The following is a 17,639-nucleotide window of genomic DNA, read 5'->3' on the forward strand; positions in this document are numbered from 1 at the left end:
GAATATTTGTGGAGTCTGATGTAACACTTATCGACAATTCTGATGTAAATTTTCTTGGACTTCAGAACTATTTAAAGTATCTGTTTTTTCTCCACAGACTTATGAGTCTTTCACCGATGTCCATTCTCCTACCTGACCTAAGGCAGTGAGTCTTGATACGTCCTAAATGCCAGTTAACAACATGGGAAAAAATATGCTTCTTCTGAATTAATATAAGTTGATTAAAACATTACTAATTGATTAGTATTTTTCCAAGACAAATATTGGGCAGTATCCGAAATATGCTATTTGCATATTTCAGTATGCAGTATGTGAAATATGCAGGGAGGAAGTAATATGACTGTAGTTCGTGATCAATCAAATCAGTGAAATCATTTCTCAAGTCCTAGATGCTGCAGTGGGGTGAATAGGCTAAGGGAGGTGGGGAGGGGAAAAGAGGGAGAGATATACAGTCAGTATTCATGAGAGATACTGTAACCTTTTCTTCTGTCATAAGAGATCACAGAACACTAGTTCTGTACCTCTTACTGTTCTGTAAGAAAATACCAGCTCAAGTGTTTTTATTCCATTGAAAAAACAAAACAAAACCACTGTGAAATGTTAACTATTTTGTGAAATTGATTAGGTATTTTTTCAACATTGGTGAGGGTAGTGTTTTTCAGCTCTGGACTACTTTTCAGTATTTGATACAATATAAATAGTTAAATGAAAGAATCTTAGCTCTGACTACATAGCTCTTTTACGTGCATGTGTATGTGTGTTTGTCCCCATTTGTTCACGTGTAGAGATTTTTTTAATTTATTCTTATTTTTTCCCCTGTGGACACACCACACTATTTAATAAGGAATTTAGGCATTATTTATTTAGTGTTATTTATATCTTCTTAACAATATTAAAATTTCATCAGACCAGGAAATTAGAAAATTATATGAAATTAAACTTGACTGTATGTCAGTGTTTGTAGGAAAGGCATTCTTCTCCCTGCAATGTAGGAATAATGTTTCATTTATTTCTTTAACTTTGGTGAGATCAAGGATTAAGAGGTTTGAAGAGTGTATACAAAGAACAGTGCCAGTTCTTGTCAAAAATTACTTTTCAGACAACCCTTTAAAAAAAGAGAAAGAAGTGTAGAGTCTTAGCAAATCATGTTCCATAAGCACTTTTATTTTTTTCTTTTTCTTTTTCCTCTGTAAAGCTTCTGTAAAGGAAGCTTTAGGAGTTTTAGAAAACCAGTACACCCTTCCTTCCTACTACCAACAAAAAGTTACTAGAAAAGAGTAAATTTAAATGGGAGATCCTTTCATTTAATTATTCTTTTAACAATGTTCTTGAGAAAAAAGTTTAAAACAGAACAAAACAAAACAACAAGAAAAAAACAAAACAAAACAAAACAAAACAAAAAAACACTGAGATTACTTCGATGTCTTCATACCTGTACCTTTTTATTCAGTTGTATTTAAAAAAAATATTTTTTTTTAATTCTTGTTCTTTATAAAAATGTATGATCTCATTAAGTGATCAGAAACACTATGGATTCAGTATACTTCCCAATATACAACATACCAATTCTTAGGTGTCAAGAGTCTAATTTGATGAAATATTAAAAGCGTCAATTGTGACACATTTTTTTTCATACTTATCAGAGATAATATGCATTTTACACACAGAGAATAGGGCACTACTTTTTTTTTTATTATTATGACATTTTAAAAACAGTTTTTCTGACTTAACAGATACTTTTCTGTTGCAAAGATGAATGTTCCTTTGTGCATCACATGCCTACAACTCAATCTCCTGTGTAAACATTTACAATTACTTCTCAAGGTAATTAATTTTATTTCAAAACTATATTTTCCTATTGGTCCTCTGCAGATCTTCAGTAGTTGCATTTTCTGATTTTATCTCACACTGGTATCTAAATCTAAATCTGCAACTAATTCTTCTCTAGAAGACTATGTTTTCCTTCAAACATTTTTTTCCTTGTATGCCGCTGTCATAAATAATGGTGTTGCAAATTTATATTGAATATTATTACATTTCATGTTAAATCATTCACTTAGCTAGTTACTTATTATTAATCTACAGTGGATATAGTGGAAGATGTTTTTTACAAAACCTAACTAAATTATACTTGTGCGCTAAATGTTAAGCATATATTATGACCCCTTTCTAGTTAGTGCTCACAGAAAGGTGGTGTTTTTTTGTTTTTGTTTTTGTTTTTTTTTTTTAATACACAAACATTTGTGCTATTTTTTTTTTCTTGTATGCTTAAGAAAAAAAGTTTGCCACAGAAATTGTGTCAATACATACAAAGCTCATTACATTAACACATTGTTCTCATTACATTAGCACTTTGTTCTATTACATATACATAGCCAGACACCAATATATTATGTGCACTTCTACATATTTTTACCATTAAAACAATCAGCATATTGTTGTCAGTTTTATATTTCTTAATACAAATTTTATAAAAAATATTTTCCTCACCTTATTTTAAAAAGTTTCTTTTATTATCAGAGAGGTGAAAGGTCACACATTGGAACAGAGATTCAAAAAAGGGACAGCACAATGTTGTATGATGTCTTAATGTACTTCAGTGCAACCATTTTGTTGTACCCATAGAAATGCATCAAGTAGTTGCTAATTATATATTTGTTAGTAGTTGAAACCTGTATATTTTGAATCCAGGTGACATATAATGGTCATTCTTTCTACAGATGAAAATGAGCATTTGCATTTTCAGAGAGATGTAACTATTGTATGTTACAAACCTGCAGATAGATCTTCATTCTACAAAATTAATTTGTTTATCCCCTTAGAATCCTCCACAAAACAAAATGCTGCAAAAAGGTCTTTAAATGAAATAAAATGCCATTCACACAGGTACTTATACACACTTTTTTACTTTTTTAAAAAAATTATTATTACTATTATTGTTTAGTGAAATATGGATTTTACTCTGCTTTTGACTTCCTGTTCCCTTTTAAAATGCTAAAGAATAGTGAAAGAAAACAATTATTGATTTAGAGGAAAATCAGAAGATTTTCTCTCCATCTTCCAGAGAAGATTTCCCTCCATCAAGAAATACAATAAAAATAAGCAAAAAAAAAAAAAAAGATGTTAAATCAAGTGACTGAAAAGTTAGATTTACATACTTCCAACCTGTCCTCATGTAGATACGTTTTCTTTCTCTTTCTCTCTGTCTCATAATTCATTTTAAATGTCTATTTTGTTGATCAAATATAGTATAATCACCACTACCATAAAAGTTTTGTCCCACATGGGTGTTACATCCCACCACACAGGTATTATATCCCACATGAATTAAAATTGTTAACTGCGATTCTCATGTCTTTCAATAGTATTGTTGATACGAGTCACACAAAAAGGAGTACACTGCCATAACTTTTATAGGCCCTTGAGATTTTGAAGGTTGAATTTCAGAGAAGACTATGGAAGGACTCTTCTTTAATTCAATAAAATTTAGGTTAGATCCTTGAAGAGAAGGGGTCATAATTCTCTCTTTAAAGTGTCTAGCTAGACTGACAGGAACTAAAGTAGCAAATTAAGAGTGCATTATCTAAAAAAAAAAAAAAAAAAAAAACAAATAATAATAATAATAAAAAACATCCTCATCCATTCTCATCATTTGAGAAGCATTCTTCCCTTACCTTCCTAGCTGTGTGACCCACCACTGTGTCGTGGAACACAGTGATGTATATACACACAATTCTTGATCCTAGATCCTCAGACTCAACCTTAGTCTTAAACTACAGATGCATTTAGAACTGCAAAATTCAGAAGAATGTGAAACAGTGCATACCAAGCTGAAAGTTTTCTGATTTAAGAACTTTCAAGTACCAAAAAAGGGAAATAATCTATTCCTAAAAGTGAAGTGAAGATGAGCAGAATGAAGCAGAAAAGGGAGCGTAAAATTCTGAGAATCAAAAATAAAGATCGATAGAAGAAAACAAGCTTTTAAATGTATTATCACACTCTGTGTGAATGTGAAGGACATTTCTATATACAACTACTATATATGGAAAGAAATGTAAACACCATGTCAGGTCTAAGTGCTTTTATAATATTTTTGGGCATCTATGAGAAACATTTTCTAAGCCTCGGAGCCTAAGTTTAACTCTATTTCTGAAAGAGGAGCAAATCAGTGACCGCTATCATTGCTTTCAATGGAAATAGATATAAATCAGTTTGAAAAACCCCTTAAATTCTAAACTTCCAAGTCTACAGGGACACAGAAGTCCTGATTCCTTCCTTAGATTCTAGCTCTAAGCGTACAGTCTTCTATGGAGAACATTACAACTACAATAACAAATCAATAAAGTCTTTTTTTGTGAATTAGTTATCTAAATGTTGGTATATTGTAGATTTCTTGAGGTATTCTACTTCATTCCCAGATGTCTTTTCCACAGGACACATACCTTCAGTCAATCTTGTGACATTCTTACAAGGCCACATAGATATTTCAGAGACCCTGTGGTGTCAATAGTAGCTTTACATTCTTCTGTTTAGATAACTTAAGCTTGTATTTCATATCTAGTAATTAGTTTATATAACATCACAAGCACCTATTTTTTATTCTGTCAGGATAGTAAGCATCTGATTAGTTTTTGGTGCTAGAATCAGACCTTATCTCATCTAATGTAGGTACAGTTATGGATGATGAAAAAAAAAAAATAGCAGCCACTGCGCTAGACTCTAAATTCCCTATTTCATTATCATAATAATCATAAGCAAATTCTATAATTTTGAACAACTTAATCTTGAGGTCTGGAGTAGATCATACACACACACACGATGTTTCCAGGGAATGCATGCCAGATGTACAGACCACTACAACTTCACAGAAGAAACTCTACTAATTTCTAGGGAGAATAATACCAGTCATCAGTATGTACTGTCACTCATGACAATTTAACCATTGTTAATATTTTAATTTATATTTACAAATAAAAGTTTTGTCTTTTTTGGTCCTAGTTTTATTAAAATTCTTAACTTTATCTAATTCTTATTTTTTTAAAGAATTATCTCTTAATTACTATCTTAATTATATTAAGAATTAAAATTCTTAGAATATGTATGAGTCTAACTTGATTCCATCGCTTGACTATGAGTGAAAACCAAAAAGAGATTTTACAGCATTTCAACACACTGTACACTCTTTTGTTTTAAGTCCTGCTAGACTTGTCAAACAACAACAGCAAAAAAAAAAAAAACAAAAACAAACAAACAAAAAAATTGTGGCACTGATCACCTCCCAGGGGAAAGAAGTACAATTCATTGTGGACACCTAAATCCATGGCTCACAAACAGATTCTGCAACAAGCCAACAGCAGTTCAAAAGGCATTCTCAGGTTGAGGAAGTATGATCACTATAATGCAACATAAAAAGAATTTCCTTAGTAACACAAACTATTGGAAGCTACTGTTCACCTTGACCAAAAATCCAAAATGATATTGTAAAGAGAAGGATTGGAACAGCTTTGTAGCAATTTTCTCATTTATAAATAATATTCAGGATGTACATTAAACTTCAGTTGCAGAAGGTCACATCAGAACAGTCAGAAACTACCAACAATGAAATTGGTTACAATATCTAATCCACTGTTACATAAAATGCATTTACAGTATAATAGCTAAGGAAAGCATGTAATTTAAGCCCCTATACCAATTACTGAGACTGAATTTATGCAATATAACAGGTCTCAAATCCCTTGTGTTTACTGTAGAGTGCAAGAGCTTTCTTGTCCATTGAGATCCCCTGGCTTATCAAGAAAGTCACATTATCACATTAAATTAAATCATGAATGTCAGTCAGAAGAAGTATTCCTTTTGATTTTCACCGGTAGTGTTTTGTGTACTAAGCTCACTTTTCAGTGCAGATTCAGCACTGTCTTCATTTTCAGATCCTTTTGTCTCATTTTTTGAGTATATGCTTTTTTTTTTATAAATGCGTATGGCTATAGCAGTGATGCAAAGGACGATGAATATCACAACTGCTATCACACCTGGGGGGGGAAAAAAAAAGTCAAGTAATTGCATAGGCAAGTAAAATCATATAGATCAGGGAGAGACAGAGCAGAAGAGGGTTAAGAAAAAAGGAGAAATCTGGAATTCTGAACCAGATCCTCATATCAGCTCTGTTTATGTACACCAAAAAAGAAAAGCCACAGACACTTCATGGCAAAAATGGTAGCACAGAATTTGTCCCATTCATATCCACATATCCAATACTACACACAAATTAATTCAGACTATAGACAAGTGGCAGTTCATCACAGTCACAACTAAACAATGCAGTTCATGAGAAGAATTTACAAAAGAAAAGTAGAACAGTTCATCACAGGGACTACTGTGGAAACCGGTGAGTGTTTATAGCTGCCTATCTTCAGACTAAGTGGGACAGAAATTCTAATGCTTATTTTGCCTTGTAGAAGAAAATCCCAACTGTCTTTGACTGTCTTTGTTTCATTATAAAGGGATGAAGAGTCTTTCATGATCTGTATCAGCTAGGGCTCTTATCTCTGTCTTATGTAATAAATAGATACAAGTTAAAATAATAAAATATAAAAAGCAAGGCCTACTTCATGTTCAAGATAAAATAGATTTGGTTCCTTCCTCTTAGGTCTGTGGGACTTGATCTGACATACTAGGTGTGTTTTTCAATAGCTACATGCACTGGGGTTCCTAAATAAATAGGGTTCCTGCCTAGAAAGATGGCATTGTGTAAACTTTCTTTTCCAACAGCTTTAACAACTCCATCTAATAGGGCAAAATAATTATCAATACAGCCACCTGTACTATGCTGTTCTAGCTGATGAGATAGAAAACAAATATGTATAAGCTTTATATAGGAATTTGCCAATATGTATCGCATACCTAACAAGACACTGTGTGGAATAAGCACCAGGGTATGTTGTTCCTAGTCCAGCAGATTAGGAATAGTGGGGAAAGAGATGCTTCCCACAGAGCTAAGTGTAAGTTTATGGACTTCTAGCCCTCTCCTCCCTTTCCTCATCCATCCTCTCATGATGGGCTTAGGCCCTCAAGTTCACGTATCAGAGGTTGAGGAGAGGAATTTGAGGAGAAAAGAAATAAAGGGAAGTAGAAAGTGCTTGTCAAAGTAGCAGGAAGCAAGACTAGGCTTCAGGGACAAAAAAAATAACAGCATGAGAAACAGTTGTAATGCAGTGACTCAGATGTGCTAGATGAAGGAACAATCCTCTGCATAGCCTTGGTACTATTGCAAGAAAAATAAAAATACCTACTCCTTTAGCTCTGTAAATGAGAACAGACTGTCCATTTTCAAAAAAAAAAAAAAAAATAGCACTTGCCAATTTTTTTTTAAATTTCTCATATGAGCAGCCATCCTTAAAGTTAGGAACACAGACGTGTGTGTGTTATCTCTTTCTCTGGAACAGAATCTAAAATCTGAATAAATGTTTCTTGTTTCACACTCATAGTACCTGTAAGGGCCTGTCTAAAAACATGCTTTGACTGAATTAGCTGAAGTCATACAATTCTGTTATATTGTTCTAAAGGTACTTATATTTGACTTGTACTAAGTGTTGTATAGTTTGCTTTATTTTGACTTTTAAACAGTACAAAAACTGTGAGTGCATATTCCCAAATGTCTTAATAAAAATACAATCGTAAGGTTATTATTGTCTTAAAACAACAACAACAACAAAACAACAAAAAATGTAACTATTGTATCTTGAAGTTCAAAAACAACTGTTTTTAGTACAATTTAAAATCCTCACTCACACCAAATTGCCTAGTATATAAAGTAATCCTTATCTTTTTTTTTTTTTTTTTTTTTTTCCTGAAACAGCAAAGTACTTTTTGACAGAATTAAGACACAAAATAGAACTCAGAAGCTGTATTTTAAGTTGTGACCTCAATGAATTCAATGGTAAAATTCTCAAAGTTTCCATGTATAAAAATATACAGGCATAAGCATCATTGTATGAGCATGGAATCTACAAGGTTTTATTACCTCTTATTTTAGTAGCTTTAGCACCATTGTGGTCAGTTCTTGTCTGGCCATGCAACATACTGTTAGCAAGTAATGACTAGAACAGGTATAATTCTTTAAATGGCAGACAGGTGAGTGCAGGTTGTGATATAACTTCACCTTCCATAGTCCTAAATGCTTTTATGCTCTGTAGGAAGCCTTGTCAGCTCTATTCTGCTGAACCCAACTACACCATTTGTCTGCTGAGACTCTGAAAACCTATAAAATGAAACCCATTCAGAACTTAAAGGCTTAAGGGGGATGACCCTTCCCTAACCAAACTTTCTTCCTGTTGTAGTAACTAATGGAAATCTAATCAATGAATTATACAGCAAAAATACCTTTTTCATGAGTGGAAAGTAGAGGTGAGGATTTTCTTCCCTCGCTTTCTCCCAAGAAATCAAATACAAACAGAAATTCCCATAGGGGAAAAATTCTCACAAGAGACAACGCTATTCCTCAACGGAAAAATAAATAAATAAATTAAAACTGTCAAAGCCATACACTTGCCCCAGGTGTATGTAATATAATATATATAATACAAGTGGCAGAAACTGAAATTCCCCTGAGGACTTGTGATCCCAAATGATCTCTCTTAAGGCTCTCTTGAGAGCTCTTAGTTTCTTCTAAATAAACAGAACAGGTAGGGTTCTCCACTGCAACAGAGGCGGATCTCTGCTCAAGGATGATCAGTCAGGAAAACACAGTAATGGAAAATGCGTATCCTGATTATCAGTCTACTGAACAAATGCTACTCTGTAGAGGAGTACATTCCTTTCCACATGCAGAACCTTAATGAAATGTCTTGAGGTGTCAAAGGATTCACCCAAGCAATGCAAAACCAATTTTCCCAAGAAGAAGCTGTACTGTTCAGATCTACTAAGGAAGATATTCTTCATTTTGAACTTTATTGTGTAGCAAAGACTAATGCTTTGGCATAGCCAAGGACCAATGATTTTTCTTTCTTAAATATAGGCTATTTGTCACAACATGTCCAAATAATTTAAGTCATAGATACTAACATTAGACAGTTTGGAAACCTCTTAGTACCTTGCATTTCAGGTATTTCAACAGAATATTCCAATGTATAGCAACACTTATGGCATACTTTTATTTAATAACAAAATTTGAGAGTTTCTGACTGCATTTTAAAACACTGCTTAATTTTTGTCTTTTCCAAGACTGTAGTCTCTATTACCTCCAATAATTGCAGAGTCATTTTGGCTTGCATTATTTAAGGGCTCTCCCTCATCTATCGGTCCAGAATGATCTGCAGGGAAAAAAAAAAAAAAAAAAGAAATTACAGAAAAAACAGGTTTTTGATAAATTCTGAACTAGTTACAGGTCACATACTGTACAATGGCAGTAGTATACAACTATACAACTGCAAAGAACAGTGATATAGATAATATTTTATAAAGATGAAAAATGTAAACATTCAGAGGAAAATATAAAGTCTAAAAAAAACCAGAAAGTAAGAATATATAAAAGTGAACTAGTTTTTAAACTACCCATGGTAACCCGTGGGGTAGGGGAGTAGCAGGCCAGAAAAGTAAAAGAAATTGTCGTGAGTACTCTAGATTTTGCTTCATAGATCATAAAAACTGAGAACTGATAGCATTTGCTACCTGCAAATGAATGTGTAGTTTCACTTAATGTTGAGTCAGCTCCAGTTAAAGTACCACAGCTGGATTCAGTAAAGCGTCCCTTCACAATGATGGGGGCTGAGCTGCCATGGTGCAATGCAGATTTCAAAGGAGCGATGTGATTGAACTGCACTGAAGAGAGGCATCCAGTAAAACCCTGAGAGTTTGCTTTCATTGTCTCCTCATCTACATCACTGTTTTCTGTTAATCAAACGGAACAGAATACAATCATAATGAAGATGTAGAAAATAAAGTAACAGAAGTTATTTCACATAAGTTGACCTTTCTACTGTTATGATGCTGAAGATTTCAGTTTGTTTTTTTCAAGTTCTTTTTATCAACTTTATCAAGTCTTTTATCTATTGTTGAGCTTTTTCTTTTTTTTTTCTTTTCTTTTTTTTTTTTTTTTCCCTAATCTGCCAGTTGTCTTTGTTTCAATCATAAGGTTTTTAATTTTTATCTTCTTAGTAGGAAAACATAATACACGTTTGACTTTCATAGTTAAATTTTCAGCTGGAGTTATTAACAATGTGCTTGGAACAGACTGATATAAAATTTTAAAATTATTCAATAGTTTTCTGCTGGTATGAACATTTTATGATGACCAAGATTTTTGCATTAAAAGTACTTATTGGAGTTAAAAGTAATTATACATATACTCACAGATTTCCATTGAATCATACGAGTTTATCTTTTTTTTTTTTTTTTTTTTTTTCCTTTGGTAAATGTATGGTAATATAAATGCCACTATACTGTTTTTGGAACATAAAGAAATGCAAAATTATTTTACTATTGTTTACTTAGATTCAAACTGAAGTGAGCAGGAGGAGATAGTGTTTTGTCAAAGTAACACATTTCCATACTGGGATCAAAAAGTTTGTATGATTCAACACATCCTTGATGTTGGTGTTAACTGCGTATAGTTGATCAGAGGAAAATTTAATGAAAAATATTTCAAAAAATATCTTTTTTTGTTACAAATATATATATAAGGATATATATATATATATATATATCCTTTGAGAGCACTTCAGAACACTTCAGAGGCCTTTCCTTTAATTTGTTCTTTATCTCAGCAGTTTACTGATGAAAACAAACAAACAAACAAACAAAAAGTTCAGTAAAGAAATCAAGTTGACTAACAGGGAGCAATAGATAGTTCTCTCATTGAAACTTTTTGCTGCTTTTTCAACAGTACAAATCCAGAAATGAGGAGTCACAAGTAGGAGTTAACTGTGGAACTGTCATTTGTCACACTGCTAAGTTGAGATAGATAGATAGATAGATAGATAGATAGATAGATAGATAGATAGATAGATAGATAGATAGAGATCCATCCATCCATCCATATATTCAAACTAATAGAAATGATAAAAACAGAGAAATAGACCATTAGAAGGAAAATATTTTGGCAGCCCAATTATTTCACCAAGTAAATTATCACCACCAGTCCCTGAATATTGATAAGATCATAAGACCATGGAATGGTCTTCCCCAAGTGATTATCCTGAAAAGCATCTTTATTGGGACTAAGCTTTGACAAATTTGACTGGCTAAATTAAAAATTTGGTGGGAAAACAAACAAACAGACAACAATAGATTTTTAAATGTTTTGAACTGGTTTGGTGGAGTCACCATCCCTGGATGGTGACATTTAGATGTAGAGCTTAGTGATATGGTTTAGTGGAGGACTTGTTAGTGTTAGGTCAGAGGTTGGACTCAATGATCTTGATGATCTCAATGATCTTTCTTCCAACCTAGAAAGTCTGTGATTCTGTGATTCTGTGAATAATTTTCTGGACTGCAATTAAATGTACATAAATTTATGGGAGCTGTGTAAAGAATGTATATTTTACTCTAACAGGCATATATTAAAGGCTTTCTAAAACACCTTTAAAAGATCTATTTGAAATACCAAATTGTAATAAAAGCTTCATAAAGAGAAATAATAAGATTTTTTTTTTAAGTAACTATTTTTTAGCATTTCTGTCACTTCAGCAGTGGAAAAAATACTTGTATATTTATTCCTGCAATGACTATAAATATTACATGAATTGGCTTAAAAATCACACGTTCTTTTTAAACCAGTGAAACTTTTTGTATAAATCAGATCTAAGCAACACTTACTGGAAGCATACCCTTATTTTAGTTGTCATGGAAAGATTAACAACTGCTCTTGAAGAATATCATCCCCCACAGCAATCCACACTCATTGTGGGGATACCTAGGAAACTCTCCTGGGTAACTTTGACTTTACTCAGTGGAAGTAAACAACTTCATCAGGTGAGAACTGTAAGAACTGACAGCTTTCCTGCGGTGTGGGGTGCTTCCAGACAGAGTATCATCTTAGAAATTAAATAAACATTAAAAACAACAAAACAAGACAAAACAAAACAAGTAAGAGAAACCCCAAACCCCTTGGCTTCTATCCTCTTCAATTCTCTATTTTCCCTCACAACTAAACCACCAAACACTCCATTTGTCTAACTGTTTTGTAATAACGTTATGTAAGATTGCAGTGGGTTTACATGGCAAGGTTTTGGTAGCAGGGGGCCATAGGGGTGGTTTCTGTGAGAAGGATCTAGAAGCTGCCCCATGTTTGGTAAGGGCCCCACTGCTGATCAGAGCTGATCCAATAAGCGATGTTGTTTTGTGCCTCTGTGAAAGCATATTTAAGACAGGGAAAAAAAACGCTGCACCACACAGCAGCTGGGAGAGTGAGAGGAGTTAGGTGAGAGTGAGCCTTGCAGGTGCCAAGGTCAGTGAAGAAGGAGGGGGAGAGGTGCTCCAGGTGCCAGAGCAGAAGTCCCCTGTGGCCTGTGGTGAGGACCATGGTGAAGCAGGATGTCCCCCCATGGAGTTCCACACTGCAGCCCATGGAGGAGACCATGGTGAAGCAGGTGGCCCTGCACCGATGGAGGCTGCCGCCTGTAGAAGACCCCTGCCGGAGCAGATTCTGGGCCAGACCTGTAGCCCATGGAGAGGAGCCCACACAGGAGCAGGTGACCTGGCAGGAGCTGCTGCCCGTAGGGGAGCCAGGGTGGAGCAGTTTTCTCCTGAGGGATGGACCCCGTGGTACGGACCCATATCTGGAGCAGTTCTGGGAGAGCTGCTGCCTGTGGGAAGCCCACGCCGGATCAGTTCATCAAGGACTGTATCCCGTGGGTGGGACCCCACAGCACAGGGGATGAGAGTGACCGAGAAGGAGCAACAGAGAAGAAGAGCTGTAGACTGACCATAACCCCATTCCCCTGTTCCCCTGCACTGCTCGGGGGGAGGAGATGGGAGAGGGTGGATAGGGGTTCTCCTAGGGGTGCTTTTGGTTTCTTTCCTTTGTTTCTCACTTCTCTAGCTTTTCAGTAATAAGCAATATTTTTTTAAATAAATAATTTACTTATAAAATTATACAAATAATTTTGCTTATTATAATAGTTTATAATTAAATTAAATTAAATTAAAATTAAATAATTTACTTATAAAAGTATATAAAATTATTTATAAAGATTTTTTTTGTAAATAAATTTACTATTTCCCTATGCAGAGTCTGTTTTGCCTGTTACAATAATTACTGCATGATCTTCTTGTCCTTATCTCAAACTTTGAGCCCTTTTCATCGTGTTTTCTCCCCATTCTTCTTTGAGGAGGGGGAGTGAGAGAGCGGCTGTGGTGGAGCTTGGCTGCCCACTCGAGTGGAACCACGACAAAGATATATTCAGAAACCTTTAAATTGGAATTCTTGAATTCTGGTGAGAAAGATCACATTTTTTTCTATTTTATTTTATTTTATTTTATTTTATTTTATTTTATTTTATTTTATTTTATTTTATTTTATTTTATTTTATTTTATTTTATTTTATTTTATTTTATTTTATTTTATTTCATCATTTCATTTCATTTCATTTCATTTCATTTTTTCATTTTATATATTTATATATTTTATTTTGTATTTCATTTTATATTTAATTTTACATATTTATATTCATTATATTTTTTTTCATTTAATGTGAATTAAAAATTAGTTAAGTGGCTAACTCTTAGATTTGTTTTTAACAAAATCTCGAGCTATGTGTAACTGTAGAAGAGTTCAGAAAACTGTTTCTCCAACTGAAGATAATCCTTGGAAAATACATACTTCTCTGGTTTACATTAAGATTTGAGGGTTTTTCCTAAGTGACATCTTAAAGTACAAGATTTTTTATTTTTTTTTTTGGGGGGGGGAGGGGTGATGTAACACCCATTACATTGTTATTACATGGTTTTGTTCTCTTCCATTTATTTATTTTTACACGTAGTTTCTTTGGAACAGACAACATTGGTCTTTACTTTGAAATACCCATCAAAAGAGATTGTTATTTTTCTAAGAATGTACATTCCATTATATAGAATTAAATGTTGAACAGCTAATCCTGGAAAGCATTTTGAAGGACATGAAGGCACATGAAGGCCAAGAAAATCATCAGGATTAGTCAGCTTGGATTCACCAAGGGGAATCAATGCTTGACCAACTTGATAAGCCACGAAATGACCAGCCAGAGGGATGAGGGGAGACCAGTGAGTATTGTCTACCTAGAGTCAGTGAGGGCTTTGACACTGTCTTGAACAAAATCCTCATAGACAAGCTGTTGATGTATGAGCTAAATAGGCAGACAGGAAGGTGATTAAAAACTGTCTGAATGGCCAGACCCAGAGGGCACTGATCGGTGGTGCCAGGTTGAGATGGAGGCCAGTGACTATTGGTTTAACCAAGAGTCAGTACTGGGTCCAGTCCTTCTTAACATCTTCATAAATGATTTGAATGGTGGGGTAGAGTGTACCCTCAGCAAATTTGCAGATGACATAAAACAATTTAATGGCCATATTAGAGCAAGTCTGGAGGAGGAAGGTGATCGAAGGACTGGAGCACCTCTCCTATGAAGACAGGCTCAGAAAGTTGTGAAGAGAAGGCTCTAGGGAGACTTAATTTCAGCCTTCCAGTACCTAAAAGGAGAGCAGCCTTAAAGGAGTTGGAGGTGGAGATCAGGCTCTTATCCCAAGCATTCAGTGATAAGACAAAAGAAAACGGCTTTAAGATGTGCAATGGGAAGTTTATTTTGCATGTTCGGAAAAAAAAATAAATAACTGAAAGAGTTGTGAAGTATTGAAACAAGTTGCCCAGGTAAGTAGTTGAGTCATCATCCCTCGAGGTCTTCAAAAACTGTGTAGATGTAGTGGTTAGTGACATGGTTCAATGGTGAACTTGACAGTCCTAGGTTAAATGTTGGAGCAGATAAACTTACAGGTCTTTTCCAACCTAAATGATTCTATTGATTCTATGATTTTTGTCAGGAAACGTAGTGATAGGCAAAAGAGTAATAGTTTTAAATTAAAAATTGAAAGATTTAGGTTATCACAGAATCACAGAATCACAGAATTTCTAGGTTGGAAGAGACCTCAAGATCATCGAGTACAACCTCTGACCTAACGCTAGCAGTCCCCAGGTTGGATGTTAGGAGGAAGCTCTTCATTCAAGGGTGGTGAGGCAGTGGAACAGGTTGACCAGAGAAGTTATGGCCCCATCACCAGATGAAACACAAGGCCAAGGTGGATGGGTCTTGGAGCAACCTGGTCTAGTGGAAGGTGTCCCTGCACATGGTAGGGGATTTGGAATTAGATGATCTTTAAGGTTCAACCTTCCAACCCAAGCCATTCCACAATTCTATGATAAAAATGGGAGGAGTGGCTGATACACTGAAATTTAATGCTTCAACAGAGAGGGACGTTGACAGCCTGAAGAAAGATAGGGAGCATGGGTCTTATCAATGGCAATTGATAATCAAAGAGGGAAGGCACAAAGAGGATGGAACCAGGCTCTTTTAATTGGTGCCCAGTGTCAGGTCAAGACACAACTGGCACAAAAAGAAACACAAAAGTTTCCTCTGAATATCAGGAACCAGTTCTTTACTGTATGGGTGACTGGGACAACTTGCCTAGTGAGGTTGTGGAGTCCTTGGAAGTATTCAAAAGCCATCTGGACATGGTCCTGGGCTACTGGCTCTAGATGGCCTTGCTTGAGCAAGGGTAGTGGACAAGATGACCTAAACCTAAATCATTCCATGATTCTGTGAAATGTAAAATAATACAAACTTTTGTATGGGTTTTCATAAAAGAGACATTAAATCCTTTACTTCTGTAATGGTCACTGTGGTATTACTCATATCTGTGAATGACCACAATAGAACACTTCATAAAAATAATATCAATTCCTTATTTCGTTTTATCATCAATATGTGAACTTTTGAAAGATTTTAAACATTTTTAATGTAGCAGTTTATTTTAGGTAATATAGCTTTAAATATATGTGTAAATGTATCATTCTTTTTTCCATTCTTCGTGCTACATAACATTTCTGGACTGTATGTTGTATAAAAAACATCTATTTTTCAATAGTACTACATTTCTATTCATGTTAGAAGTCCTTTAATTATTTTTCTATGCAGAAAACAGATCAATACACTGTGACTCTTTCAGACAATCACAATCAATAATTTTATTTTTTTTTAAGACCTATAAATGCGATCTTTGAATGTAACTATTTAATATGTTTTAAAATATCATTCAGTTACTGGAAATATGAAAACAATTAGGACTGTATTCATTTTATTGTATACTCAAAATATTTCTTCCAGTTCTTCTTGAGTTGAGAAACACAACTATCCTTCTACATTAGCCTTTCAACATTACTTACACTTAAGATTTAATATTCAAATCTCTCTCAGTTAATCCCCATGTGCATCTAATTATCTAAACAAGAATAATCATAAATCATTTTAATTTTGCATCTGAGTTTTCAAACTTAACTGAATGTTTCATTAATATTTTTTTCTTCCTTTCTAGCTAAGATTACATATAGGAGAGGTTATATTTGAAATTGATATGTGTGTGCATGCATGTGTCTATGTGTGAGAGCTAAACTCTCATTACTACTCAGAATAAAGCAGAAAACTCTTTTTGCTTTATTACATGTTTAGCTGTCGATTTATATTATTTGAATGTAGATAGAAATCAGAGACAGACAGACTTACTGCCTCCAATCAATAACATGATGGACACTTTTAGATAACGATTTCCTTGTCAATAGGAGACCCTGCAAATATATAGCAGTATTTCCTATGTTGGTAGTCAGGAAAGTGTTTCTAGACCTGTTACAATGTCAGAAAAATTTATTTACCAAAACTGTTATCTTATTCACAGAATCACAGAATTTCTAGGTTGGAAGAGACCTCAAGATCATCGAGTCCAACCTCTGACCTAACACTAACAAGTCCTCCACTAAACCATATCACTAAGCTCTACATCTAAACATCTCTTAAAGACCTCCAGGGATGGTGACTCAACCACTTACTGGCAGCCTATTCCAATGACTAACAACCCTTTCGGTAAAGAAGTTTTTCCTAATATCCAACCTAAACCTCCCCTGGTGCAACTTTAGCCCATTCCCCTTTGTCCTGTTGCCAGGCATATGGGAGAATAGACAATCCCCACCTCGCTACAGCCTCCTTTAATGTACCTATAGAGAGCAATAAGGTCTGGACACAGTACTCCAGGTGAGGCCTGACCAGGGAAGAGTAGATGGGAAGGATCACCTCCCTTGACCCGCTGGCCACGTTCCTTTTTATGCATGGCAGGATCCCATTGGCCCTCTTGGCTACCAGGACACACTGTTGGCTCATGGTCAACCTGTCATTCACCAGGACCCCCAGGTCCTTCTCCTCACAGCTCCTCTTCAACAAGTCATCCCCCAGCCTGTACTGATATGTCCCGTTGTTCCTTCCAAGGTAAAGGTCTCTACACTTGCTTTTATTAAACCTCATTTTAGTTTCTTCCTACCCATCTCTCTAGCCTGTCCAGGTCTTGCTGAATGGCAGCACAGCCTTCTGGCATCTCAGCTACTCTTCCAAGCTTTGTGTCATCAGTGT

General features: G+C 34.8%; 1 protein-coding gene across 1 annotated transcript in view; it reads right to left on the reverse strand.

Annotated features, from left to right (window-relative positions):
* Positions 1–5,835: 5,835 nt before the first annotated feature.
* CNTNAP4 (contactin associated protein family member 4) overlaps positions 5,836–17,639 on the reverse strand; it is a gene marked incomplete at both ends in the record, with an annotated part of 227,329 nt that continues 215,525 nt past the window's right edge. Inside the window, 3 exons of the mRNA XM_084304819.1 lie at positions 5,836–6,029; positions 9,237–9,308; positions 9,667–9,885. Coding sequence (XP_084160945.1) covers positions 5,836–6,029; positions 9,237–9,308; positions 9,667–9,885 — 485 coding nt within the window. The remainder of the gene's footprint in view (positions 6,030–9,236; positions 9,309–9,666; positions 9,886–17,639) is intronic.

The sequence above is a fragment of the Netta rufina genome (assembly GCF_964035555.1).
Source record: "Netta rufina genome assembly, chromosome: Z".
Lineage (NCBI taxonomy): Eukaryota > Metazoa > Chordata > Aves > Anseriformes > Anatidae > Netta > Netta rufina.